Here is a 23,943-nt window from a genome sequence, read left to right as displayed (position 1 = left end):
AGCCGCAAGGTCGGGAACCATGGCATGTAGTTTATTGTCAACACCAGATATCTCACAATTTCCCCGATCTCACAGTTACCGATTTCAAGACCTGGTACTCTGCAAGACCATACTTGCTCCCCTCTCTCCCATATCCACTCTCCTTGACGCCCCCGAATGGACTCTCGGCGGCGCTGATAACCCCGGTATTCACGCCTACCATTCCAACCTCAAGAGCTTGCGCGACTCGAAACACTCGATGGATGTCACGAGAGTAAAAGTAGCCTGCTAGCCCAAACTCGGTACTGTTTGCGAGCTGTATGACCTCTTGCTCGCTGTTGAAAGAGAAGACGGCAGCAAGAGGGCCAAACGTCTCGTCGCGAGCGACCGCCATGACCATCGTGGCATTCTTTATAATAGTGGGTTGGAAGAAGTAGCCATCACCAAGCTCAGCGGGACGTTTCCCACCAAACACGAGCTCACCGCCTAGGTTCAGTGCGTCTTGCACATGCCAAGCAACCTTCTCGAGCGCCGACTTGTTGATAAGAGGCCCCTGTGTGACCCCCTGATGTAGGCCAAAGCCCAGCTTCAGCTGCGCTACCTTTTCTGCCAAGCACTTGCAAAATTCGTCGACGACGGACGCATGTACAAAGAGCCGGTTGGCGCACTGTATTGCTCCAATCATTAGCTCGCTGCAGTAAGGCGGTCGAGATATCAAAAGATGACTTACAACGCATGTCTGTCCCGACGCCCGGAACTTGGCCTTCATGGCGCCCTCGACCGCCAGATCGAGGTCGGCGTCTTCAAAGACGATGAAAGCGGCATTGCCCCCCAATTCCATGCTAAGCTTTTTCATCGTCTTGGATGCTAGTCCCGCAAGCATCTTTCCAACATTTGTAGATCCCGTAAAGCTGAGTTTCCTCACAAGAGGGTTGGAAGCCAGCTCCGACGCGGCTGAACGGTCCCTTGTCGGAACCACCTGGATACAGTCCGGGGGTATACCGGCCTTCATGGCCAGTCTTGTCAGTGCTAAAGCTGTGAATGGTGTTTCACTGGGGGGCTTGACCACAACAGAACACCCCGCGGCCAGAGCGGGTGCGACTTTCCTCGTTATCATGGCTGCAGGAAAGTTCCATGGCGTAATGATGCCACATACACCGATTGGTTCTTTGACTGTGAATAAAGTCGCACCAGGAATGGACGATGGGATGATATCTCCGTACGAACGAGTCGCCTCCTCCGCAAACCATGCCACGTAGGAAGCAGCATATATGATTTCATTCTTGGCCTCTTCGAAAGTTTTGCCGTTCTCAAGCATGAGTATCTGTGCAACTTTAAAAATAAAGAACTGAGCTACATTACCAAACGAGTAACAGTTATTGCCGGCTGAGAATTATCTTTACTTACGATCGTCAGAGTTGTGTAGAATCAAGTCATTCCACTTTCTCAAGAGCACACCGCGCTTAGAGGCTGTAGTCAATGCATGAAATCTCTTCTGCGCCTTATTTGCACTTGTAATAGCTCGAATAATGTCTCTTCTGCTGAAACTCGAACAATTCGAGAGAACAGTGGCTGAGGCTGGCTCATAAACAGGGAAGCTCTCCCCAGAAGGCGCATCCTGCCATTGGCCGTCGATAAAGCCTTGAGTCGTTAATAGCGATGCGTCGTTCAATTTGCACCCAAATCGTGCGGCTTGGGAGGCTAAGGAGGCCATGACTCGATGCAAGGAATTGTGGGTCTGAGAGAGAAGCACAAGAGACGAGGTGGTAAAGCGTAATGGGGCAGATAAGTCACGGAGCAATGCCTATCACCATATTGTCTTATAACTACAGCAAATACAGTGAAACTCAACACTCTTTATACAATCTATGGCGATGTCTACTTATTCAGCAAAATATTGCCAGAGCGCTAGTCTCAGGGACACTAATATCGATGCCAGAAGGGAGGTCTGAGTTGCCGCATGAAAGGTCAGCGACCTGACCCCGCAACGAAAAAGCTAAGGAAGCCCCTGTGCCGAGCTGACCAAGATCTTGCTTTTTTGGGACTGCTACCGAGACGAGTCTGAGTGGGTTATTGTACCCTTGATCTGATCTGATCCCATGACAAATGGATCGCTGTCTTCGGGAAGAGACCGAAAGTAGTAATCCCTTCATCGTTAAGATCATGTATTTGTATTCATGTGTCAACCTGAACCATGGTAGATATTGAACCACAAATTTCCACCAACTGAATAATCTGCCAGCATTTGTTGATTACTTTCGGCTGTTTGATAATCCTCCTCAATCTCTTCACCACACATTCGTCTGCATGCATCATGCCAGTGTCCAAAGGCAATCTCACCGGCACACGCGACCCCAAAGCGGTGCCCCATGGTCACTGGGACTCGTTTTCTGAAGAACCATTCCCTACATACAACGGCACAAAGTCCATCATATACCGCTCCGAGGACGGAAAAGTGGTGGTTGGCATGCTTAGAGAGAAAGGCAGGGACACTCTGAAGTGGCCAGTCGACGAGTTCCTCTTTGTCACTCAAGGAACAATCAACATTGAGGTGCATGGTGGAGAGGCATATACTCTAGCCAAGGGGGATGTCATGGTTATGCTCAAGGGTCAGGTTATTACCTTTGAGTGCAGCGATGACTTTGCAAATGTTGCTGTCTTTATGGATCCGGATGAAAAGGTCACACTCGTCTAGACGGTAGATCTTCAGGATATAACAATTTTCAGAGCATCTAGGTATGGCACTCTCCTCTTCAAATATGTGATATGTTTCTGAGACCGTCATCCAAAGTAGGTGCCAACGTTTAGTAAATGGACAGGAGGAGTAATTGCAATTCTTGACGACTCATATCTTTAACAGCTGGATAAATGGCTACAAAATGGCAAACGACATGACATTTTGGTTAGATGTAATATTATATGAATATAGTTTGGTTTGTTGTCTGCCATAATCACAAGATAGCTTGATGAGGCATGTCAAGATGATAGAATGGAGGGGACTATTGAAAATGCATAGGTTCTCTTCCGAATCATCAAAATCTATCTAAAAGCATCTAGAGTTTGATGGAGGCCTTGGATGGACCGTATGCACGAATAAAGCCCTCAATGGTCTGCAACTGAACATCTTTTCCAGTGCGTCCACTCGCCCGCGCCCCAATCTCCTTCAGTCGACGTCCTTGCTTCAGCAATTCGTCGTTTGTGACCTGCCCATTACAGTACTTTCCTTTCATATATGTGCAGTAGTTGCGCAGACCATTTACCTCTTTCGTCTTTCCTGGTGTAGCCGCCTTGAGCGGCTCAAGCTCTGGCATGTACCGCGCGACCTGCGTGCTCGTGACGCGGTTATATGCATCCGCGACATCTTGGAATGTCGTATGGTCTGATATGGCCCAGATTCCCTGACCGTTGTATGTGGATGGGTCAAGAAGAACACCGTGAACGACGTCGCCGTAGTCGTCGCGGACTGAAGACCAAGGAACCCTTTCCATCGGGAAAAGCCTCAGTGTAAGGAAGCCGTCTTTGTCCGGAATGGTGGCAAACCCGCCAAAGGCCTTGCCATAGGTTTCCATCCAAAAGATATCCATGGCCCAGCCAAGGTTGACTTCAACGAAAGATATGAACCCGGCCTTTCGTCCATAATCGGCTATGGCGTTCTTGTTGTCAAAAGACACGATAGAAACTTCGCCGTTGGTCATTTTATTGGCCTGGGGAAGTGACTGAAAGATAAAGTGCCTAACACCCTGTCGAGTCGCAGCATCAATAACAATTTTTCCCATAGCAGACTCAGGAGGGCCGACTTCATTCTTGAAGTTGATGTCGTCTGAGTCTGTGTTGAGGAAAACTGCATAGGCGCCCCTGAAAGCAGCGTCCAGCTCAGCAGCATTCCACGAGTCTGCTTTGACAACCTCAAAGCCCTGTTGGATGCGGCGTTGTGCTTTGGGCCCTGATGGATCTCGAGTGGTCAGGCGTACATAGAATTGGGGGTTTCCTTGCAGGGAGAGCGCCACTGAACCACCGACCATGCCGGTACCGCCAATGACCACCACGAGTTTCTTTTCCGAGCTGGGCGCCATTCTTGATAAATACGTCTGGAATAAACTTGAGTGAAAACGATAGGGAGTAGATGACGAGAATTCATACAATGACCATGGTCTGAAAAGGAAAGCCAGAGTCCTGCTTCAGCCCATCTTATAGGCAATGTCTCCGCCACTAACACCCCAGAGCCCCGCACTCGGCGATACTGGGAGCTCGCCAAGCATACAAATCAAGTAAGTTACACTTCCCCCTCATGATCTGTGTCTCCACACGGTGGTGTATGAACATCAATACCTAGGCTGCAATAAGGTTGTTTTGCATTTATTCACTCTTTTAAGAAGTAATGACTTGTCATTTAGCATGGGCTTAGTGGGTTGACAAATGCACAGGGTATATTTATTTCTTACCTTCAGAACGCTCACTTCAGACCATAGCGTTCACCATTCCTGATCAACGAATCGGGGGAAATTGCTTGCGCATGAAGCCACAGACAGGAGAGACCATGCAAAAAGAACAACATCATTATTTTTTAACTTCCAAGGAGTCTGGGCCTTTGGCTACTTCGTTTAAGCAACAGATGCAAGAAATGCCATGTATAGAACAATTAGTTACATATGACTCCATCCCACACTCACTCTAGAACAGCTGCACTGACTTAAGGCTATTTGAACTGTTCATGTCAACTTGATGACTATAATTACGGTGAGCAAGTGCAGTTCAGCCCGAAATACATGTCAATGAAGTGGGTGAATCAGCTAACAGAGCTCTTCCACGACGCAAATTCTTCTATAGCTTGGCCTCCGTATGTGCGTTAACGGGATCCAACGCCAAGTCAACTATGACGGTCTTATACTTGGTATAAGCCTTGAAACCTGCCTCGCCCTGTTCCCTTCCAATGCCGGACTGCTTGAAACCGCCAAAAGGCACTCTGGGGTCCATTGTCTGACTGTTGTTGATCCACACAGCTAGTTTTCGGTTAATCGTGGGTGCCTCAAGGCGTTTGGGCTTCTCATAGTACTTACTGCCAGCATTAATCTTTCGGGTAAGACGGAGAGCTCGGGTAATGTCCTTTGTGAAAACAGCCGCCGCGAGTCCGTACTCTGTGTCGTTGGCCAAACAAACTGCTTCAGCCTCGGTCTTGAAGGGCAGTATCACTACAAAGGGGCCGAAGATCTCTTCTTTGTAGATTCTCATCTGGGGCGTCACATCGGTGAAGATGGTTGGCTCGATGTAAAAGCCTTTCCCGTTCAGGTCCTTGTATGCCGTGCCCCCATGCACCAGCGTCGCGCCTTCGTCTCGTCCAGACTGAACATAGGATAGGATACGGTCAAACTGTCCCTTGGTGATCTGAGGCCCCTGAATAGTCTCGTTCTCGAAGGGGCTCCCTATCTTGGACTCGGAGATGGCCCTGGCTCTGAATAGTTTCAGGAAGCGGTCAAAGATGTCTTCCTGAACTAGAATCTTGCTGTTAGCTGAGCAGTTTTGGCCTGCATTGCCCATGATCCCCTGGTAACCCGTGGCAGCCGCTGCGTGCAGATTAGCATCGCTGAATACAACCAGTGGTGATTTGCCTCCAGTCTCTAGCGTGATGCTCTTGAGATTGGAAGATGCTAGCTTCATGATTCCTCTTCCTGTTTGGGTAGATCCTGTAAAGGCAACTTTGTCGACATCGATATGGGCTGCAAGCGCAGAACCGGCTTCGGGCCCATAGCCGTTGATAATATTGATAACTCCAGGTGGGAATCCCGCAGCCTCGACCAACCTAGCAAGGTACAGAGCAGATAAGGGTGTCTGTTCAGATACCTTGAGAATAATGCAATTGCCAGCAGCAATAGCCGGGGCCAGCTTCCATGACAGCATGACAATAGGATAGTTCCATGGAATGATTTGCGCGCAGACACCGATGGGCTCTGGAACCGTGTAGTTCAGTTGGGTTCCGCGAGTCTCAATCACTAGGCGCAGAACGTGTAAGCATGGCGGTCGTTTGCACCACCGCATGGATATCTATGAGTGAGGGTTTGGGCTGCTGCTGTACCTTGTCCATGATTCTTGTCTGCCCACCCCGCATAATAGCGCAAGACATCGAGAAACTCGGGGATGTCTTCTGAAATCGACGATGAATAAGGTTTCCCTTGAATGATCTCTGTTAGCATGTCATCACTGCCTTGGGTTCTGGGTGGAGATCATATTACCATTGTCCCAGGACTCGATAGCAGCTAGAATCTTGCCATTCCTTTCTACCACGTCGGCGAATGTATTTAGTAGTCGGCCTCGTTCAGCACCTGTCGTATCACCCCAAGGGCCCTCGAACGCTCGGCGAGCGGCAAGGACAGCGTCGTTGACATTCTCGGCCGATGCGGCGTGAACTTTGGTTATGACCTTTTCAGTGCTACTGCATCTCAGCTTTGCGGGCTCTCCACGACGGTAAACAGCCTCCCCCTTACGCTGGGTCGATTGTACTTATCCGACTGTCCGATTTGGATGGCACAAACTTATTATCGATGAAAAGGCCCAGGGGCTGTTGATATCTAATGCCGTTGGGGGTAACGAGCTCTGCAAAGAGGTCGGAAGCCATTGCGTGGATTAGAGAATTGACGAGTGGAACCGGAGGGGAGAATGAAAATGTCTACAAGATGGTCGCCTGTGTTCCAGGCAAAATTGTCGCCTTCTTTTCACGGAGAAGAAAAAAGTCAAGAAATGACGAGAAGCCATGGGCCTCATAAAGGGAACCATGATGGTTTTTCTTTCCCCAATAGGTAGTATATCGTCGCATCGACAAAACTGGGTCTTCCCCGACAAAGAAGGCAGACTCTCAAATGAACATACTCACCTGTCCGCCCAAGAGGGTAGGCAACCGCTGCCAAGATGAGTAAAGACTTGCGGGGTTGATTCGATAGAAATTTAGCGTAGATGATGATCTAAGCACGGGTCTACTGAAAGTGCAGCCGACTTGGTTCGCACAGCAGTGTCAAATCGGGTGCACTGGTGATTCCGCGTACTGGACAGTACTGTACTAGCCCTATCGGTTATCCAGCCGCCACAGCCCATCCAAACTGTCCCAAGGCTCGCTAATTCACCGCTTCGGGCAAGTCACCAGTGGACTGTAGCCCCTCCACTAAACCAACACGCGTTTATTCCCTCAAACTAACAGGACTCGGCAGTACTCTACAAAGGGAAAGCAAGACCAATCAAATTAATAATACCGACGCCTGGTGATGATGATGTGAATGGCAATTGGGATCTCCTTGCATAAAGAAAACGAAGTAATTGAAAATACTACAAGACAGGCATCCATCACTCCCCATTTTTTGCAACTTTTGCAAGCAACTTCTGCCAGCACCTGAACCTCATTACAATCCGCCCTTCTACAACCATGACAAGGCCACGCTATGGAAGCGAAAAAGTCGACCCTACGCCGCTGGGGCAGCCCCTCGAATTCCCCTTCTCCAAACGCGTCGCCAAGAACAGGTTCATGAAGGCAGCCATGACAGAGCGTCTAGCATCATGGGATCCCAAGGACCTGAGCAAGCGTGGTATCCCGACCGAAGACCTGATCAACACATATAAATGGTTCGGTAAGGGTGGGATCGGTATGCTGCTCACAGGCAATCTCATGGTCGACCCTGTCAATATTGAGGCTGCAGGAAACCTCATCATCCCCCCAGACGCACCCTTTGAGGGACCTCGCTTCGCCGCATATCAGCGCCTCGCCCACGCTGGGAACCATGACGGCAGCTTCTTCCTTGGGCAACTCTCCCACGCCGGACGGCAGGTTCAGAGTCGATTCCAGACAGACCCTGTTTCAGCATCTGCAGTCCATCTAGATAAGGATGTCTGGGGGATGAAATTCTCCAAGCCGCATGCCGCGAGCAGGGAGGAGGTCAAGGGCATTGTGGTAGCCTTCACCCATGCGGCAGAATTTCTCTACAAGGCTGGCTTCAATGGAGTTCAACTTCATGCAGCTCACGGTTATCTTCTCTCGCAGTTCTTATCTCGCAGGACCAACAATAGAACTGACGAGTACGGAGGATCCGTTGCCAACCGAGCGCGCATCATCGTAGAGATTGTCTCTTCTATCAGATCGAGGATACCTCTATCCAGTGGTTTCATTCTCGGCGTCAAGCTCAATTCGGTTGAGTTCGACGAGAAGGGCTTCACCCCCGAGGAGTGCGCTGAGCTTTGCGAGCTCCTGGAGAAGGAATGCCAGTTCGATTTTGTGGAGCTCTCGGGCGGTACATATGAAGACATGGCATTTGAGCACAAGCGAGATTCGACCAAGAAGCGCGAGGCGTTTTTCCTCGAATTTGCCGAATCCATTGTGCCAAGGCTCACCAAGACAAAGGTATACGTCACTGGAGGTTTCCGCACTGTCAGCGCCATGGTCAAAGCCCTGGACGTGGTCGACGCTATCGGATTGGCTCGGCCGTTCTGTGCCGAGCCCACCCTGGCCAAGGACATCCTGTCGGGGGCCATCAAGACAGGCACAGTGATCCCAGATATTGATACTCAAGACTACGGCTTGACTGAGGTGGTGGCCGGTACGCAGATGCGACAGCTTGGTAGGAATCAGGCGCCGATGGATCTCTCCAAGCCCGAGGTGGTGGAAGCCTTTCAGCAGAGCTTCGCCAAGTGGGAGGCGCTTTTGGAGGAGGATGGAGACAAATCCGAGGTCTACGGCTATGTCGATTTGGAGGGCGTTGACCTGCCTCCGATGAGCAGCGATGTGTGTAAACTCTAGATAGAACTGATATTCCCATTTGGAACAGAATCTCTCTTCTGTGGTGTCAAGACTCGGACGTATTTTTTGGGGGCCTGCTGTTCCAGTATTTATTCACCCAAGTAGCCATAGTGAAAATTAACAACACCCAGTACAATCATGACTGACCGGACAGGCGCAAGGTGGGGCCAAAACACGTCGTTTTAGTGCAACCTCAAGTCGCCCTCCAACTTTTGTGGGCCCTATGAGGCGTATCCTCCTGGGCGGAATATATTCATTCAGTCATTCAACTTTTGTCTCAAAACTAAAGGCAACATAGGGTCGGGCAGACTCGCATCGATCAAAGGTAAGTTCAGCTATGAGCCGGCTTCAATTGACCAGGGCTAGCAAGAGGGCGCAAGGTCCTTCTCCGCATCGTCCACCCAATCAAAACATGTCGAGGACCACTCCTCGTGATGAATTCCGGGATTCCCGCCACTGTGTTGGTACTGGTGACTGGCAGGTCTGGGGATTTGGCTTGAGTTATCTGAGTGAGCTTTATCTTGATAATCCCCACTCTTCTCGCATGGTGCACTACGGGCCTTATCTGCAGACTACAGTACCCGATTACCCCAGCTTCCACCATCGGTTGGATCTGTCCCCCTTGAAAACCCCTTGTAACCCTTGTAGCGTTGCTCAAAGGATCGTCTTTCCAACATCAGTCTCTCTCACGACCCAAGCATAGAGTAATTAGGGCGGATTTTTGAGCAATTCTTCTTGCGCACACAGACACAATGCCACGAACTCATCGCATTCGTTTTGTTCCAGGCCTCAAAAGGAATCCTCCCCCCGCCCCGGAGAGCCCTGACTCAATGGGGGAGCCAACCTTGACCCCTCAATCAAGGTCAGAGTCTTCATCACCCAAGATGTCGAGAAGCAAGCATAGCTGCAAAGAATGCAAACAGCGTCGCGTAAAATGCGACGAGGCCTACCCTGTTTGCCTTCGCTGCCAACGTCGTGGCTCTGTCTGTCTGTCTGCCTCGCCGCCGACACAATGGCAGGCTGAGATGCCGTGGGTCATCTCGAAGCCCATGCAGGAGCTCGGCACTGGGGCCGTGGCACCCAATAAGCGGCTGCTGCAGTACTGGCTCGAAAAGACAAGCCGAATTATGACTGTTCGGCCAGAAAACAATCCTCTCTCATTCCCTCTACTTCAATATCTCATGTCGACTCCTTCCTTGTTGCATGCCGTCCAGAGTGTCAGTGCTGGTCAAGAGCAGTTCTTTCAATCCTCAAATCTGGGCCCTTGTCTCACGCAACGAGGCATGGCTATACAGGCACTGCGCCACGAGATCCAGGACCCTGCCCGGATCAAACCATCCTCTATTCTGGCTGTTTTCCTCCAGGGTGTGTCGTGGACGTGGACAGAGGATCATCCTTGTGACTATGGAAAACAGCATCTTCGCGGGGCTCGGGTGCTTCTTGAAAATATGCTGGTGGACAAGGAGAAACGGCAAGACCCTCTGGTCCAATTCATGCTTGGCTGGTATCTCTACTGGGATATGTCCTGTGCTTTCATTGCAGACCGGTATGATTTATCGCCTCTCAACACGCAGCAATTGTTTGATGCGATCCAAGACGCACGAGACTCGTTCCATCCTATGGTAGGTTTCAATGCCCAATTATTCTACTTGATCGCCTGTGTCGGCCGCCATTGTCGCTTGGTCATGGACACAGGCGCAAGGGACCCTTCTCTCGAGGCTACGTTTGAGGAGCAGCTGCTGGCTTGGGATCCCCAACACGAAGACAAAACGCTTGTGGACATGAGCATAGCGTATCGAAACCACGGGCTCATCATGCTCTATCAGATCTGCGGAAATCCTAGACTAGCCTCAAGCCCGACCGAGCTGTCACAACGGCCAGATGCTGCCGATCAAATGGTGAGCGCAGAGGAGAGTGTGAATGCGACCATAGACGAAAATACCCACGCGCACATTCAAGACCTGGTCGTGGACACTCTTAGACGTCTGTTTGACACACCAATCGATGCGGCTTGCTTCAGCTTCCACTCCATACCTCTTCTCACTGCTGCAGCCGAGCTACCTCGGGAGCAACTCCATGATCGATCCACTGTAGTATACAGATTCAAAGCGCTCTACTCCACTAACAGGGTGGCTGTCAATATGTGGGCTATCGAGCTGTTGGAGGAGCTTTGGGACCTTCATGACTGCGGAATTCATATCTCATGGCTCGAGCTGCTAAAAACAAAAGACTGGACATTAAGCTTTGCGTAAGCTTGCGAGGTCAGGAGTACTCATTCGATGGGCAAATTGAACACACTCTCAAGACAAAGGTATGAATGGCCATAACCAGCAGTGTTACTTATCACTGAAGTGAGCAATGCACCTGTATGATTGTATGCAGCTGCTCATATTGTTGTACAATTTTATTTCTAGACGAGCTATGTATGTAATGAAGACGAGCAACTATGCAACAGCTACTGCCAATCTGCCTATGGACCAATATTTATTAAGAGCAAGAGACAAAATCGTGTCAGATTTTGGGTCTTACCCCGGCTGAAGCGTAATCTTTGATGATCATCTCGGCGCCCTTTTCGGCAACAGCGTAGACTGTCAACATTAGGTTGATGGAGGGAATCACGGGAAAGACACTAGCATCAATCACGCGGAGATTCTTGACACCCCGCACACGCAGCTGAGAGTCGACAACAGCCATCGGATCCTGTGCTGTGTTTCCCATTTTGACGGTTCCACACGGATGGAACACCGTTCCGTGAGTCTTGCGTGCGTAGTCGATAAGTTGCTCCTCGCTCTGAACCTGTGGCCCTGGGGCAATTTCCCTCTTGATCAGTTCCTTGAAGGGGGCTGTTGCAGCAAACCTTCGTCCCGCCTTGAGCTCGAATACAATGGTCTTCAGATCGTAATCACCGGTATCGGTAAAGTACCTGAAGTCGACAGCGGGTCTGACCTTCAGGTCTGATGATTGAAGATAAAGGCGGCCGCGAGACTTCGGTCGGGGGAGGTTTGGGATTAGACAATAAGCATTAGGCGGCGCGTTGTATCCGTGGCGAGCCGTGTTGTCATCGAATCCGATTCCGAAGACGTGAAACATTGAATCCATGATATCGCCGTCGTCGCCTTGCGAGTTGGGCGGCTCGCGACGGAGAAAGAAGCAAACATCGGAATGGATTATTGTCTCCGGTGGGACTTGGTCTTTCATCTCCCACATCATGGCCGTCTCGGCATGATCCATGAGGTTCTCTCCCACGCCAGGAACATCCGCAACGACTGGTACCTTGAACTTCTCCAGCTGCTCTCTGGGCCCGATACCAGAAACAAGCAACAGACGGGGAGAGTCAAAAGAACCAGCGCAAAGGATAGTTTCAATCTTGGAACGGACAACGACGTCCCTGCCCGACTTGAGGGTGATGCTCGCACCTGTGGCGACTTTGTCGACAAAGTGCAGACGATGAACCCAGGCATTGGTGAGAATTGTGAGGTTGGGCCTCTTTACCTCTCCACGGATGATTGGGTGTAGATACTCAATACTGGCGCTGCTTCGGAAGCCATTCTCTGGGTTATGTGCTATCGACAAATGGCCGGCTGAGGGTGTGATGTTACCCCGCTGCACAATGTCCTTGTTGAATTCTGGTGACCATGGTATGTGGAAAGCCTTTTTGGCTGACTCAACCAGCGCAAGGTCGACAGAATTATGGTTTCGTTGGTTGATCTTGTTGACAGTGATCCTTACTTTGTTGATGAGCCGTACGAACTCATCAAAGGTCCATCCCTCAACGCCAGCTTCTTTCCATTTACGGATGTCGTACTCCATCGGGCGGAAAGAGATGCACCCGTTGATGTTCGAGCACCCTCCAAGAACTTTGCCTCGTGAGTGTCGAATCAGACTATTGCCTGTAGCGGTTTGAATTTAGTCAGTCAAGCTGCAAATCACTTTGTGTAGAGGAAGTGAATCCCACCGTTTGGCTGCGGCACTGAGCTCCAGTCCCAGTCAAAATCGCCTCCCCACGTTTCGACTAGACGCTTGAGATCGTGAAGCATATCATTGCCCACGTCGCTTCCGCCACCTTCAACGAGGAGGATTTTGGCCGACGGCAGTTCTTCTGCCAGCCGGCTTGCAATAACGCACCCAGCTGTACCGCCTCCAACCACCACGTAGTCGTAGGTAGTCTGGTCCAGCAGATCTTCGACAGGTGCAGCCATAGCTTCAAAGAATGTAAAGCAGGAGAGATGAACCGACAATTGACAGTTGATGTCTTTCTGGTGCAGTTATAGATCTCCAGCGGGTCTATTAATAGGGTGTACATTTGCTGTTGCTCTGTGCGATGCATGTCGGTCTCAGGCACGACTCTGTGTATTCAACGACAACTAGGCGAGTTCCGGTTGAACCATAAACAACAGAATCGACCTATCCGCTGGTAGTGTTGGCTTGCAGCAGGCGAATCCTTTGCCTCATCTTAAGTCAGGCTAGTCATCACCTCGCTTCTTCGACCTTTTGGGAAATATCTAGAAATCGGCATCCCTCTCCCCACATCCCCCGCACTCGGGCCCCAAAGGTTTCGTCAAGTGTCCCAATGCAGTAAGTAAAGTAGGGCCGGCCTCCAGCCTCCAGCCTCCATAACCGCAAATGTTGGGGTAACTAAATAAAACAAGCAATTTCCCTCATCTATGTCAATTGTTTCCTCCGAGTATTCAAATGACCGGGTCGAGCTTTTTCTTCAGTCTGAATCTTTCGTCAATTGTGCCACGCCTATAATCATATCTAAGCTAATCAGACGCCGAATTTACTCAAGGCATCTTTCAGCCTCATTCAACATGGTCAAAGTCACAATTTTAGGTGCCGGGTGAGTTTCAAGATGCCCTCTTATTCCGACTCGAGCCTTTGCTTACGGTCATCTTTAGCGTCACCGGCATGATGGTCGCCGCTGCCCTTCCACGCAACTACAATGTCACCATCGTTGGCGAGTACATGGCAGGAGACTACAACACGAAGGAGTGGGCAAGCCCATACGCTGGCGCCATATGGGTTGGCGTGCACAAGTCGAACCCTCGTGAGCAAAAGATGCAGCTTGAAGGTTTGATGGGCCTGCTGAGGCTTGCGGAAACCAACCCCGAATCAAGCGTGCGAAGGATCCCAATGACGGAGATCATGGACCGTGGCTCTAAATCCGATGTCTGGTATGCCCACAAAGCCCCAAACTTTCACTTCATGACCCAGGACGAGTTACCAGAAGGTTCACTCTATGGAATGAAGTACGAGACAGTGGTTCTGAACCCTCCAAAGTTCTTGAACTGGCTCCATGAGAGGCTTGTGGCTCGAGGGGTCAAGTTTCGGAAAACTCGGGTTTACTCGCTTGCTGACCTCAAAGGGCTTGGCCATGATGTTCTTATCAACGCTTCAGGATTGGGAGCCGAGAATCTAAAGGATGTCAAGGAGCAGAATCTCACGCCTTGGAGGCTGCAATGTGTCGTTGCTAAATCTCCGATCACCTATGATCGCCTTTTCATCCGTCGAGGAAACAACGGCTACTACTCAACTGCTTTCTCCCGACTGGACGGTACTGTCTATGTTGGTGGTATTTTGACTCAAAATGATCGAGATCTGTCTATTTCCGAGGAGCAACGCATTACGGTATGTGTCAACAAGGATGATTGTAAACTTGAGCTTCTCCATGCTTACGTTGGTTGTAGATCTGTAAGAATGCCCATGCAAACCAGCCTGATGTTTTCCCGTCTCCCGATCCGAAAGACTGGTCTATCATATATGATCACGTGGGTGTATACTCTACTATGGACCCAGACATTGCTGGTGTTCGTTGCGAGAGTGAGATTGTTGGTGGGCAAAGAGTGGTCCATGCCTACGGCCAGAACGCAGGAGGATATGTCTATAGTTTTGGACTCTCGCGTGAGGTTGTCAAGCTAACGGGGGACTACTTGTACCAGCTTCCTCCTTCAGAGAAGCTTTGAGAAGATTAGCAAACCTTGTACTTGTAGCTGCCTATAGAAATAAGTATTTTCGTAGAACGAAATCGTAGTATATCAATCATCATGTTGTCACCTCCATCATTCTCGGCCACATATTGAACGTATAGGAAAGTAAACCGGCCAAAATCCTTGAGACAAGCTTGATGGGGTTATCGTAGAAGGATCGCTGGATTAAATCAGGATACTTTTGACCAGTAATCTCAATTGGGACGAGAATCGTACGTCTAGAGGATATGGATACCTATAACAAGAGCATTAAGCGATCCACGCCTTTGTCATTCCTTGGAACGCCTCTGCTAGCCAATCATCCTTAATATCCGCCTTGTTATCAGAACCGTGCTCTCCTTCTCGAATCACGAGTCGTAAATCGAGCTTAGGATCAAGATTTTGAATCTTGTCCCGGAGCATCTTACTGCCTCCAATGGGGACAACAGTGTCGCTTTCGCCATGCAGCACAAATACGCCTCCTCGAGGGAACCGATCACCATCTTCCAACCTCTTCAGTGGATAGATCTTGCGCTGGTCCTGAGAGAATAAGTCCTCCATCAATCCATCCTAGATGATACCAAGCATAAGGGACAATCGCTGGCCTCGTGGACCAGCTGAAGTGATGATATCTTCCTTTGCAGCCTTAACTTTTTCTAAGTGATCTGGGACCAACTCGGGAGCAACTATCGGCAAACCTAACACCTCCTTCTCATATTTTCCAACAAAATGAGGATCGTCGACACAGACCATAGGATAAGCTGCTATCGCCGACCGCACGATGTCTGGGTGTTTTAGAGCAACTATCGATGCCAGATACCCGCCAGCGCTATCTCCTGTTGCCAAGATCCGGTTTGTATCGATCGCAAAAGGGACTTCGATCGCAACTTCAGCTTGCAAGTAGTTTCTTATCCAAAGCAATGCGTCGTCGGCGTCGTCGATAGCGTCCTGGGCGGTGGACTCGGGGATCAGGCGGTAGTTTGAGGATACAATCACAGCTGAGTGGAGCTCAGAATACTACAAGTTCCAAGGCGTAAAGAATGGGGGGAAGAGGCTCGATGCGGCAGAAAGCCGACCGCTGTGATATCGGATTATCACAGGTGCACCAGAGCCTGGGGCAAGCAAACTGGCCGAGAGGCTCTTGGGGAAGCTTTCTGGGCGCAGAAGAAACAAATCAACAAAGCGCCAGCCTACTTTATATGCAGCTGCCCATTCAATCGTGACACAAAACCTGGATCGTCGAGAGAGCGCAGGAGAGCTTTCATGCTGCAGCTAAATGGGCCTGGCAAGGAGACTGCTAAATATCACGTAAAATCTGCAGGTGAAGCACAGGTGTACAAGATGAACCATGCAATTTCCAGCATTTAGAGTGGTTTATTTGGCACTGGCATGCGCAAACTTTAATCCCCAACACGGGATAATGCTGTAGCTTAACTACAGCTGGCCTGGGTATGTAGTGGATACGCTGCAAATACACACCCAATTGGCAGTCCATTGTTGTTGAACCCCGAGGGTCTAAGTATCAGAGGCACACCTAGCACTGTGCCTTGAGCTTAGCTTTAGTGCAGTCGAGTCGCCGCAATTCTAGCGGTGGTAATAATGACCCATATCTCGGTTATAGACCAAATTAGGCAAGTCATGACTAAAGCTTATGAGATAAGGGACGGAACTCTCCGTGTCGTCTATAGTCTCGTTTAGGAAGGACGCCTACGGCGTTACCCTAAAACCACCGTGATGAACCATGTTGTATGTATGTATGTGTATTTTCCGTCCGGGGGGCCGTAGGCCCCAAAAAGTCTCCTAACGGAGCACAGGACGTGCTGAGCTAAACTATCTACAATCGCTGCCGTGCTGATTCTCGCTCGGATCATCTGCAAGGCCTCTTGGATCGGAGCCGTATACATGCTCGAGCGTTTTCTGTACTCATTACCCCCAAGAGGCACCTCTCTACTCGTAGCTCGCCCTACAGTAGTTGTCGGTGAAGCACGTCCCATGGACATCAATACAGTTGATCTCAGCAGAGCTTCCCTCCAACAGCGTCTCCCATCTAGTTCATCCAGCATATCATCGGCACAAAGGCGCTTTACTTTCAAGAGGTCATCCCGTCAGCGGGAACTATTCCTCTCCAGCCTAGAATTCTCTTGCACAGATAGATCAAGTAGCTTTTCATACCCTGAGGCAGGAAGTCCATGATCCCCCAAGATCGCCAGTAGCTGCAACCTAGAACCGTGCATCCTTGGGGAAAACCCTTGCAGGAGAAAACCCCAAGGAGGCTAGAACGCTGCTCTGTGGACGAGGTAGTCGCCTCATTCCACGGTCTCCAGGTAAGCTCTGTACCATTTCGACCCAGCGGTTTTGTCTAGTGGTCTCAGCCAGTGAGACAAATTGTCGAAGCCCAGTCGTGTTCCGGGCGGCAGCCGAGGCTGCAAAGAAGAAGAGGTTCTCTGGGCAGTACACGACTGCAGAGATCGGTCATGCAGCTTCCGAGCTGCAAAAAGGGCAGCGAGCCATTTGGGGCCCGTGCGTCGAGCAGCTAGCGGCTGCTGGTGTTATTCGGGCAGCAAAAGCTGCAGAGGTCGGTCGAGGCAGCGCAAAGCTGCAGGTGAGTGAGGGTGAGGGTGCGACGACCCTCAATGTCGAGCGGCAAGATGCCGCGAATGTCGTCTGGGCAGCCAGGGCCGCAGAAGTCGGTCGTACGGGAAGTCGAGGGGCGCAGAGCCCGGATTGTCGAAGGCTCGCGAAGCCGGAATGTCGGGGTAAGAAGAAGCCGCAAATAACACGTGAGAAGTAGCGCCCGAAGGCGATGTCGAGAGCTCGCGAAGCTCAATGTCGTTGCAGACACTGGTCACGAAGAAAGGTCAACTCTCTGAATCCCTTTCTTCCAGCGACTGTTAGGGTCCCGTTAGCCCCACAGCTGCTTTTGTTGCCATTTTAGCCTGCAAAAAGTCTCTACCCTAGCAGAGCGCTAACAGCGGGTGCCAAGGAAAATTTTTTACAGGAGAGTTGTGATGAACCATGTTTCTAACAAGCGTTGAGTACTGTAGGGTAATCAGGTTGAAAGAATCGTGCTTGTAGTAATATTGTATAGCAATTGAAGGAACTAAAGGATTAGAAATAAGGAAGGAGTCATGTTCAGCAACAAATCGCTTCAAAGAAAGAGAGAAAAGAAATTTGGTTGCGTGGTTCTGAGTGAGGTGATTGATCTTCAAGGCCAACATGCCCTAATTCACTAATTACCTCTTGAGCCCATACCAGACGTGAGTCTCAAAGTGTACGGTAATTCGCACCGAGCGAAAAGTTTGCTGAATGCTCAAAATTACTCATCGGAAGTGTTTGATAAACTCCAGGCACGAGTTCATTCGATCCGGGGTGAACCAGGGGACATTCGGTAACGGGATCCATCAGCTGGGCAACACCTGATACGGCATCAAAACACACTGACATAAACGAATGGTGAAAAGCGGTCCAAATCAATGATGTCCATTTTAAAAGCTGATTCAGAGCAGAGATATGTGGTCGGCGATGACATTGAAAAGAAGAGGATACAGAATGCCCTGGAGCCCCTGTGAAAAGAAGTTGAGGTAAAATTCTTGACGACCCTGATGTCACAGGATATCAGCTTTACAGAATTGGGATTCAGACACTGGAGAAGGGACACTGGAAGGTTGTGGTCCAATGACAGGGCATCCAGGGGACTCATTTCTTCATGGGCGTATTGCCAGGGGACAAGGCTACTTTGATATCGTCGAAAGAAAGCATGAAACAATGAGTGCCCGGAAAACAGACCGCATGAAGAGTCATTGCATTCTGAAGATTCATCTTTGAAACCAAACTGGGCAACTTGCTGGGTTCTAGGAGCAGTTGTAGTCTGCCTGGTAAGGCATACTCATGACATAGGATATACATCCCGTCTAGAGCTCTAAAAATACAAAGATAGATCGGCATAATGTTACATACGTACACTTATACTTTTGGTTCAAATAAGTACTAGGCAAGTATCCTACCAAGCATTCATGAAGACCGAATACTAAGTCGCGTTGAACAGTTATCGAGTGAATGCAGCCCCGAGATAGCGCCTCATGACGCTCGCCAGGGTGTGAAATCTAATCAGACGAGGTAGGCGTCTGAGACAATGATCTAAAAGCATGAGCACGAACATCCATATTTTAACACTTGAGGAGCAAGAACGGTCGAATGCTACTGAATATTCTATGATTCGTTGTTTACAAGGTTGTAATTGTTGTATAGCTATAATAATTGCCGAAAATTATTCAACCTTTTATGCCCATATAACTTCCCAGTAGAAGACGCTAATTCCCAATTCGGTAGCCTCTCACATACCAAGAACCCATCTTTCCATCGGCACAGCGGTTTTCAGATGTAAATGGCAGCTTGTTTTTTCGGATAGTCTATAAAAGTTAATTAGGCTACAATAAAGAAAATAAATAGAGGAAAGGAACCGATCAACATACCTGTCACAGTGCGCTGCTTGTTCATTTTCAGGATGCTTACTTCATCCCCAACCGTGATTCTCATCGTAGGTTTGTCTCCTGATGGCGAGGTGATGAAGCCGTATCTTCCAAAGATGGGACTCCACTTCGTGCCAGGATCGACTCTTCTATCCTTACTGAGGATTTTCAAAACCTTTCCAGCATCTGTCGTCCCGGGCTTACCGGTCTTGTAGTCTACGTTCAGACTACTGCATCTAGCACAATTTTGAGTCAACTTCATGGTGATGTCCCCTCCAATCTGGAGTTCGCCCCAGAAGTCTTCCTCAAACGCATCTTTAGCCCCCGACACAACAATGTTGGCTCGAAATTTGGTAATGTCCAATTCTTCATCTCCAGAGAGTCTGCTGTTGACGTTGTCATAGCTACTGTTACTGATAACAAGATAGGCGGCAAGATCTGCAAAAGTCAAGCCCGGTTTGGTCGCACCTGAAAGCTTCTGAAACTGTCGAAAAGGAAGAATGCAACTTATGACAAAAGCTGCTATGGCGACAATATGCCATGTAGTCCTCATAGTCTCGGCTCTGAGAGCAATGTACCCAATAATGATGGCCATTGGTACTGGTGCCAGGGTAGAATAGATCCAAGTATTGCCATGGACCTTGACTCCCTCTCCCATATTGCCCAATATTCTTCGGCGATAGTCTCCAATGTACAAAAGTTTAACAGAATATCCCACGCGGTCGCTGAACCACTCATTGTATTTCTGCCCCATATCATACGCTGTGCAGGAGTTGAAATGCATTGTGACGGTTACTGACTTCAGACCAGTTATATCCGGCTTGAGCGGTACCGTCAAGGGCGACCTCTCGATTGGCTTGTCGGGTCTATCGAAAGTATGGTTGAGGCCGTAATGAACTTCCAACTCAGTTGGATTCTCCATACAGGTGAACCGGGTTGTGAATAGGCATAATGAGGAACGAAGCCCTATGTGCATATTTTCGTTTTTCTCGGCATCCCAGAGCATGAAGTGGCGGTCGTACAAAAAGCCCGCCTGTTTGGCAGCAATCGAGGGCACAGACACGCCTCTAAGCGACTTGATAGGATAGGTGTAAATCTAATAATTAAAGATAAGGATACATGTTAGCCCAGCTCGATTGAGAAACATCGACCATATAGAAACAAGAAGATCGGAATGAGAAGGTCTCAGAGCCCTGGCGAAAACTAACTGTCGCAGGCCGGGCATGGTCTCAATGATCTCAGGAACAACAGCCCTTAGTAATCAAGCTGGGTGATTTAAAGTAAAACCTGTGGGATGGAATACCCCACACAGAAGAACAATCAATCAACTCACTACTGCTGCTCATTCTGAATGACCCGACCTTCAATCCATTTTAAGCACATCCAGTGCGACACTAACCTCTTGCACATGCATATTGTTGTTCTAAACGTATGTCGATCAGCGTAATGAACAACCCAGGTGAGCCGTATTGAGGCACAAAAGCCAGAATGATAAGAGGGTTGGATTGTGAAAAGGTGGGAAAGCCCGAATCTTGGACGTAGATAGTAGGGGCAATAGTTGCCAAGCTGGGGACGTAACAGCGAGACTTGGGCACAACACCCTACTTTCAACATTATCATTGGCAGAAATCATATCTTACTCGGCAAGTGCTGTGATTTGTCCAGCTGGAAGTCCGGTACATGAACTAGACCAAGAAGGGCATGAACCTGGGGTAATCGCATATCGCCCCATGCAACGGAGTGTTGGGGTCAAGCTAACCCCGAAAATCCAGAATTCTAATCTGTGGCATCTCGGTTGGCCGCTGGAAATGGCAAAGTCGTATCCCCAAGGAGGGGTAGCCGTCGTGAGTCTGTCTCAGGAGTCAACTCAAGGGCTGCGAGTCTCGGTCTTGTCAATCTTTAAATTCTCAGAAGTATCCTCCCATGTTTACCAAGCACCCCAAAGTTCTTCAGTCAACTCTTGAGGAGCAAACATCACCGTGTTGTCCCGGGCATTTCGTTGACTAGCTGATAACTGGGCCTCTATTTATCATATTTCCACTCAGGTGTTGTTCAGCCTAAAGCAACATGACGACCTCTGTGATCGAGAAGCCCACCCAAGATGGGCTACGTGGTCGCAGCTCTTTCACCAAAGGGGAGAATACTGAGCTCAGCGCGGATGCTGCAAAGTTAATGGGTAAGAACCAAGCAACGAAATCACACGGTTGAACCAGATTACTTACTATGCTCCAGCGATGGGTTATGAGCCGCAGTTGAAGCGAGACGTGAGCACTCTTCAACTGATCGGAGTAGCTTTCATGGTCACTGCGTCTTGGCTTGGCGTAACAGGAGGTTTCACGACCGGAGTGGTGATCGGCGGCTCAGTTTGCCTTGTATACGGCCTGATCATCGTGGCTGTCTTGAGTACATTCTTCGCTATCACCCTTGCCGAGCTGTCAAGTGCCATGCCTACAGCCGGGGGTCAGTATTACTGGGTGTCTATACTTGCCCCTGAAAGGGCCGCCCGCCCATCTGCCTTTTTCACTGGCCTTTGCAACTTGGCTGGCGGTATCGTGTCTACGGCTGGGGCCAGCGTCTTGATAGGACACATGGTACTGGCTTGTGTCAAACTTTGCCATCCATCATTGTGAGTTTCATGATACTAGTCACTGGTGTGATGCTAATACAAATCACCAGTGAAATCAAGGCTTGGCAGGTCTACTTGGTAGGACTTTGTTTCAACTGGAGTGGTTGCATTATCAACATCAACAAGACTGTCGTTGCCAAGAGTGTATCACTTGGCATGTTTGTCAGTATTGTTGTCTGCCTCGCTATCGTAGTCGCTGTCCCAGCTGCCAGCCCTTCTCATACGTCTCCGTCCTTCATTTTCACGAGTACCGATAATGTGAGCGGCTGGAATTCCAAAGGCATGGCCTTCCTGGCTGGCCTGATCAATGCCAACTACAGTTTTGGGCTTATTGATAGTGCTGTTCACTTGGCCGAAGATATCAAGAATCCCGAGAAGAACGTCCCGAAGGCCTTGTTTTTCACAGTGGGAATCGGCTTCGTGACGGCTTGGCCTCTTGCAATTCTCCTCATGTATTGCCTGACAGATTTCGACGATGTTGTGAACACAGCAACCGGTGTTCCTCTGCTTGAGCTTTTCTACATATCATTCAACAGAAGCAAGGCCGGAGCTGTCGTCATGATGTCCGGTCTTATTGTTTGCTGGACCTGTGCTATGATGGCGCTTCATGCGTAGCAGTCAAAAATTTGCTGGGCCTTTGCAAGAGATAACGGTCTCCCTCTATCAAGAATTTGGTCCAGAGTTCACCCCACCATGAACGTACCGGTTCATGCTTTGATGCTCTGCTCCGTACTGGTGTCGATTTTATCAGCCCTCTGTATAGCTTCGTCAACAGCTTTCAACAGGTAAGAGTTTGTGATACCTGGACCCCGAGTATGACTGACCGACCTCTAGTCTCGCTGCTGGTGTCATCATTTTTCCTTCTTTATCTTATACCCTTCCGGCTATATTTTCTCTACTGCCCCGGAACAAGCATATCAAGGGACCTTTTAACTTGGGTGTCATTGGAACTGTTTCCAAGGTCATCACAGCTGCCTTCTGTATCTTCGCGACGGTTATCTACTCATTCCCATATGTGATGCCTGCGACCGCAAGTAGTAAGGATTCCCGCAACTCAATGATTACTAAGTTTCACTAATCGAGGAAAATAGATATGAACTACATCTCGGCTATTATCGGCGTCTTTTTCATTTGGGTAGTTCTTGATTGGGTAGTGCGCGCACGAAAGTCCTTCATCCTCAGGGAGCTGGGGGAGGTAACTGAGTAACAACGATCAAGAACCGGGTACCATATCTGGAGCAGTTAGTCATTGATCTAGGGCGATGGTGAATGAGGCGCTGTACCACCACGGCTTACATTAGAATTGGTGTTCTGAATCTAGATCATACTTTCTGTCCTTTACCGATTGACATCGCTCAGCATGTATTACAACAACATGATTCAAAATACTCCCGTGCACAATCGAGGAGCGTTTTCGGATTTCAAACTCTGATACATACATGACGCTCATTACAGGTCTGGTTTTCCGTTAACCTTCTTAGGTCGCGTGGCTCAATGGCCACGTGCCTGACTGCGAACCAATAGGGTCAGCTGATGATTCCCAATTGGTTACGCTTTAGCCTCCGAGAAGTGATTTCATTCTTTCTTCGGTAAACAGAATACCCGGATGTGTGATATTCTGTATGGAGGAAAGATGTATGAAGGTTACAGAGAAACCAAGAGGAACAGAATGAACTCAGCTACAGGTAAGAAGATGAATAAGAAATAATATATAAGATATAACATTATCCGCCATGCCATTAAGTCAAGTCGTGTCTATAGTTGAATATAGTTTGGTGGACTATGTTGCTCTAAATTTGTCTAGGTCACATTTCCTTGTTGCTTGTTCATGTGCTTAAAGCATGTCACTGAACCTATTTTGCAGTTGATGGTAAGAGGTAGCTCAGTTACCAATCTCATGATCTATTGACTATAATGTTCTCAGTTAAAGGTTCGAACTTGTAAAGAAGAGGGTTGATGAGATCCAAAATCCTACTTGAAATCCGCCATCTAGCTTGATAAGTTTGCTTGGTAGGTTAGGCAATCATCTGTGAAAGAGGCTGGTGGACCTAGAATGAGAAGCAAGCTGTATTGTGCTGGAAGCCATAGCTCGAGAGCACTATGTGTCGCGCCTATTTCGAAGTCACATCG

At 49.2% G+C, this 23,943-nt stretch overlaps 10 protein-coding genes across 10 annotated transcripts; 5 read left to right on the top strand and 5 right to left on the bottom strand.

Annotated features, from left to right (window-relative positions):
- Nucleotides 1-52: 52 nt before the first annotated feature.
- On the bottom strand, nucleotides 53-1,693 carry FOBCDRAFT_203902 (aldehyde dehydrogenase domain-containing protein; the record flags this gene model as incomplete). The annotated part of the gene is made up of 3 exons (XM_059609088.1): nucleotides 53-646; nucleotides 710-1,311; nucleotides 1,387-1,693. 3 exons carry the CDS (start codon nucleotides 1,691-1,693, stop codon nucleotides 53-55), a joined length of 1,503 nt encoding a protein of 500 aa, XP_059467453.1.
- A 600-nt stretch (nucleotides 1,694-2,293) lies between these two features.
- On the top strand, nucleotides 2,294-2,674 carry FOBCDRAFT_203901 (uncharacterized protein; the record flags this gene model as incomplete). Its single annotated transcript, XM_054705400.1, has 1 exon — nucleotides 2,294-2,674. The coding sequence occupies one exon, from the start codon at nucleotides 2,294-2,296 to the stop codon at nucleotides 2,672-2,674; it is 381 nt and encodes a 126-aa protein (XP_054561375.1).
- Nucleotides 2,675-3,032: 358 nt separating this feature from the next.
- FOBCDRAFT_139972 (uncharacterized protein) lies at nucleotides 3,033-4,052 on the bottom strand (the record flags this gene model as incomplete). Its single annotated transcript, XM_059608069.1, has 1 exon — nucleotides 3,033-4,052. One exon carries the CDS (start codon nucleotides 4,050-4,052, stop codon nucleotides 3,033-3,035), a length of 1,020 nt encoding a protein of 339 aa, XP_059467452.1.
- Nucleotides 4,053-4,800: 748 nt separating this feature from the next.
- FOBCDRAFT_138927 (aldehyde dehydrogenase domain-containing protein) lies at nucleotides 4,801-6,589 on the bottom strand (the record flags this gene model as incomplete). Its single annotated transcript, XM_059608017.1, has 5 exons — nucleotides 4,801-4,979; nucleotides 5,037-5,966; nucleotides 6,050-6,145; nucleotides 6,207-6,403; nucleotides 6,459-6,589. The coding sequence occupies 5 exons, from the start codon at nucleotides 6,587-6,589 to the stop codon at nucleotides 4,801-4,803; spliced, it is 1,533 nt and encodes a 510-aa protein (XP_059467451.1).
- Nucleotides 6,590-7,387: 798 nt separating this feature from the next.
- FOBCDRAFT_138844 (uncharacterized protein) lies at nucleotides 7,388-8,752 on the top strand (the record flags this gene model as incomplete). Its single annotated transcript, XM_054705398.1, has 1 exon — nucleotides 7,388-8,752. One exon carries the CDS (start codon nucleotides 7,388-7,390, stop codon nucleotides 8,750-8,752), a length of 1,365 nt encoding a protein of 454 aa, XP_054561373.1.
- Nucleotides 8,753-9,504: 752 nt separating this feature from the next.
- Nucleotides 9,505-11,004, top strand: FOBCDRAFT_139336 (fungal-specific transcription factor domain-containing protein; the record flags this gene model as incomplete). The annotated part of the gene is made up of 2 exons (XM_059608042.1): nucleotides 9,505-10,619; nucleotides 10,668-11,004. 2 exons carry the CDS (start codon nucleotides 9,505-9,507, stop codon nucleotides 11,002-11,004), a joined length of 1,452 nt encoding a protein of 483 aa, XP_059465291.1.
- Nucleotides 11,005-11,263: 259 nt separating this feature from the next.
- On the bottom strand, nucleotides 11,264-12,951 carry FOBCDRAFT_138845 (choline oxidase; the record flags this gene model as incomplete). Its single annotated transcript, XM_054705396.1, has 2 exons — nucleotides 11,264-12,642; nucleotides 12,708-12,951. 2 exons carry the CDS (start codon nucleotides 12,949-12,951, stop codon nucleotides 11,264-11,266), a joined length of 1,623 nt encoding a protein of 540 aa, XP_054561371.1.
- A 612-nt stretch (nucleotides 12,952-13,563) lies between these two features.
- FOBCDRAFT_203895 (uncharacterized protein) lies at nucleotides 13,564-14,715 on the top strand (the record flags this gene model as incomplete). The annotated part of the gene is made up of 3 exons (XM_054705395.1): nucleotides 13,564-13,592; nucleotides 13,651-14,380; nucleotides 14,440-14,715. The coding sequence occupies 3 exons, from the start codon at nucleotides 13,564-13,566 to the stop codon at nucleotides 14,713-14,715; spliced, it is 1,035 nt and encodes a 344-aa protein (XP_054561370.1).
- A 4,377-nt stretch (nucleotides 14,716-19,092) lies between these two features.
- Nucleotides 19,093-20,193, bottom strand: FOBCDRAFT_241555 (MOSC domain-containing protein; the record flags this gene model as incomplete). The annotated part of the gene is made up of 2 exons (XM_054705393.2): nucleotides 19,093-19,127; nucleotides 19,191-20,193. 2 exons carry the CDS (start codon nucleotides 20,191-20,193, stop codon nucleotides 19,093-19,095), a joined length of 1,038 nt encoding a protein of 345 aa, XP_054561368.2.
- A 1,061-nt stretch (nucleotides 20,194-21,254) lies between these two features.
- FOBCDRAFT_203892 (amino acid/polyamine transporter I) lies at nucleotides 21,255-22,891 on the top strand (the record flags this gene model as incomplete). The annotated part of the gene is made up of 5 exons (XM_054705392.2): nucleotides 21,255-21,363; nucleotides 21,420-21,813; nucleotides 21,864-22,389; nucleotides 22,432-22,598; nucleotides 22,648-22,891. The coding sequence occupies 5 exons, from the start codon at nucleotides 21,255-21,257 to the stop codon at nucleotides 22,889-22,891; spliced, it is 1,440 nt and encodes a 479-aa protein (XP_054561367.2).
- Between the last annotated feature and the right edge of the window lie 1,052 nt (nucleotides 22,892-23,943).

This window comes from Fusarium oxysporum, chromosome VII (assembly GCF_013085055.1).
Source record: "Fusarium oxysporum Fo47 chromosome VII, complete sequence".
Taxonomy (NCBI): domain Eukaryota; kingdom Fungi; phylum Ascomycota; class Sordariomycetes; order Hypocreales; family Nectriaceae; genus Fusarium; species Fusarium oxysporum.
This window is presented reverse-complemented; position numbering and strand designations above follow the sequence as displayed.